At 46.8% G+C, this 2,738-nt stretch overlaps 1 protein-coding gene across 1 annotated transcript; it reads left to right on the plus strand.

Annotated features, from left to right (window-relative positions):
• Nucleotides 1-746: 746 nt before the first annotated feature.
• On the plus strand, nt 747-1,871 carry PCYB_062550 (MORN repeat family protein; the record flags this gene model as incomplete). Its single annotated transcript, XM_004221422.1, has 1 exon — nt 747-1,871. A coding segment is annotated over exon 1 (1,107 nt), but the record flags the coding sequence as incomplete, so codon positions are not given.
• Between the last annotated feature and the right edge of the window lie 867 nt (nt 1,872-2,738).

Below are 2,738 nucleotides of genomic sequence, written 5' to 3' on the forward strand. Positions count from 1 at the left end.
GAACCATTCAGGCAATTTTAATTCTGAAATAGCGACGTGGTCTTGCAGCTTTGTAAGGGAGTGTCGGCAATTTTTTTTTTTTTACCGCCCTTCGTAGGACGTGTGAGAAATAACCGCCTAAACGGACAGACCCCCCCTTCAGGGAAAAGTAATTTCTACCCGTCCCGTGTAGCACGCGGCACTTTCATGCAACTGCGCGACTGTCGAGGGGGATTCCCGATGGGGGGGAATAAACTCCGGGGCTGCAACGACGGTGGGTGCGACAGTTGCACACGCGCTCGCATGTGTGTGTGCGCCATGCCGTCCGCATGACCGGTGCGAGTGGAACGTTCGGTTCGAACTGTCAAAAGGGTATACGGGGTCCGGTCGCGTTGGAAGCGATTGCCACGTTTGTTACATTTTCAATGTACAAAATATTTCTCCCCCCCCCCGCGACATGCGCTGGTACACGAGGGGCCACATACGCAAAATTGTCCGCAGTTGCCACGTGCAGTCACTGTCGTAATTTTTTTTTTTTTTTTTTTGCCTTCGCGCAACGTTTTCGCCAAAATTAAAAAGGCACCCCCGCGTAAGCGAGAAGTTACACTTGTCCCCACAGCCGGCAGAGGCAGACACGCGAGCTGCAAACAACAAGCGATAAGCAACAAGTGATAAGCGATAAGCGACAAGCGACAAGCGGCGTGTGCGCATTGCGGTGTCCACAGAGCTACCTATTCCGAACTGCCCCCGCGCAATTGCCTATTCAGAACTGCCCCCGAACAGCATGGCCACGAGCACCCTGGCGGAGGGAACCCACTGCTACAACGGAAACATCAAGGATGGGCTGTTCCACGGGCATGGAATTCTAATGTACTCCCGGAATGAAAAATACGAAGGAGATTTCGTGTACGGGAAGAGAGAAGGAAAAGGAAAGTTTACCTATGCCGACGGTGCAACATACGAAGGTGATTGGGTAGACGATAAAATCCATGGAAAAGGAACAGCCAAATTTGTTAGTGGAAATATATACGAAGGGGAGTGGGATAATGGAAAGATAAATGGCTTTGGAATTTTAAAGTATAACAATGGGGATATCTACGAAGGGGAGTGGTTAGATGGGAAAATGCATGGAAGGGGTACTTATACATATGAAGATGGGGATGTATATGTAGGTGAGTGGAAGAATGATAAGAGACATGGGAAAGGGTGTGTTAAGTATAAAGGAAGTGAAAATAAAATTGCGGAGACTTATGAAGGGGATTGGTTTGAAGGGAAGATGCAAGGAAAAGGAACGTACTTTTTTGCTGATGGAGGAATATACGAAGGAGATTGGGTTGATGGGAAAATGGAAGGGAAAGGAATTTACAAATTTTTAAATGGTAATAAGTATGATGGGGATTGGTCTAATGATATGAAAAATGGCTACGGGATATTGACTTACGTGAATGGTGAAATGTACGAGGGGTACTGGAAGGACGATAAGGTGCATGGGAAGGGAACACTCACTTATAGTAGGGGTGATAAATACATAGGGGAATGGAAATTTGCCAAAAAATCTGGGCAAGGAGAACTCATTTATGCTTCCGGGGATAAATTCAAAGGGGAATGGAAAAATGATAAGGCCAATGGGTTTGGCGTTCTGCTTTACTCCAATGGGAACAAATATGAAGGGGAGTGGGTTGATGACCAGAGACATGGGTTTGGGACGTTCACTTGCAAGGAAGATGGTAGTGTTTATGCCGGGCACTTTGCCTTCAATCGGAAGGAGGGTAGGGGTACGCTGACCTTCTTCGGCGGCAACGTTTTGGAGGGCTTGTGGACCATGGGCGTGCTCACCAAGGTGAGCAAATTTCAGCTGGCTCCCACTTCCCCCTGGCACGACCCGGACCTGTGAGGTAGCCGTGTAGCGGTGTAGCGGTGTAGCAGTGTAGTGGTGTAGCGGTGTAGCGGTGTAGCGATGTAGCGGTGTAGCGATGTAGCGGTGTAGCGGCTGGTGCGGCAGTTCGAACAGAGGTTCGCGCAGCGGTTGCTAATTTGCAGTCTCCATGGGGTCCGCTTCACCCCGAAACGTCACTTCATTATGGGTCAAGAAGTACCCTCACATTTGTCTCAAAAATGGGAAAAAAAAAAAAAAAAAAAATAGGAAAGAAACACGCAGGAGCAAGATCACACAGGTTAACTGTATTTAGTCCATCTGTTCACCTCCCATCGGATGATTCGCTCATGTGTTGGGCATCCCCCCCAAGCGACGCAGTGACCAGTAGGCCAAACTGTATCCACTGCGTGCTGCGCAGATTGGCATATATATACAAGTGTATATGTGCAAGCGCACGTACGTGTGCCCATTTTGTGTTTGACTTAGGTACCTACTCGAATTGTTTTTTTTTTTTTAAATTTGCACGTTCATGTTAGCGTTAGTGCCAACGTTAGCGCTCCTTTGTCCCGTCCCTCCTCTCAACTTGAGGGCCACTTCTTTCAGTAATTTTTTTTTTTTTTTTGTCATCGCGCTAATTATTTTTATTTTATTTTATTTTATTTTTTTTTGCACCACCGCTCTTGAGTACATTTCGCGAAGTTGTTCAGTTGATGAATTGCACATTTGCGTATTTTTCTCATTTGCACAGATTGTGTGTTGGCGCAATTTCCCGCCCCCCGGCTTTTCTCGTTTTAGTCTTTACGTGTTTATTGTTTTGCCCCTTGTCCCTTTGCATGTTCTGGCATTTTTTTTTTTTTTTTTTGTCACTTGGAATTTTTGGGTC

The sequence above is a fragment of the Plasmodium cynomolgi genome, chromosome 6, assembly GCF_000321355.1.
Source record: "Plasmodium cynomolgi strain B DNA, chromosome 6, whole genome shotgun sequence".
Taxonomy (NCBI): Eukaryota; Apicomplexa; class Aconoidasida; order Haemosporida; family Plasmodiidae; genus Plasmodium; species Plasmodium cynomolgi.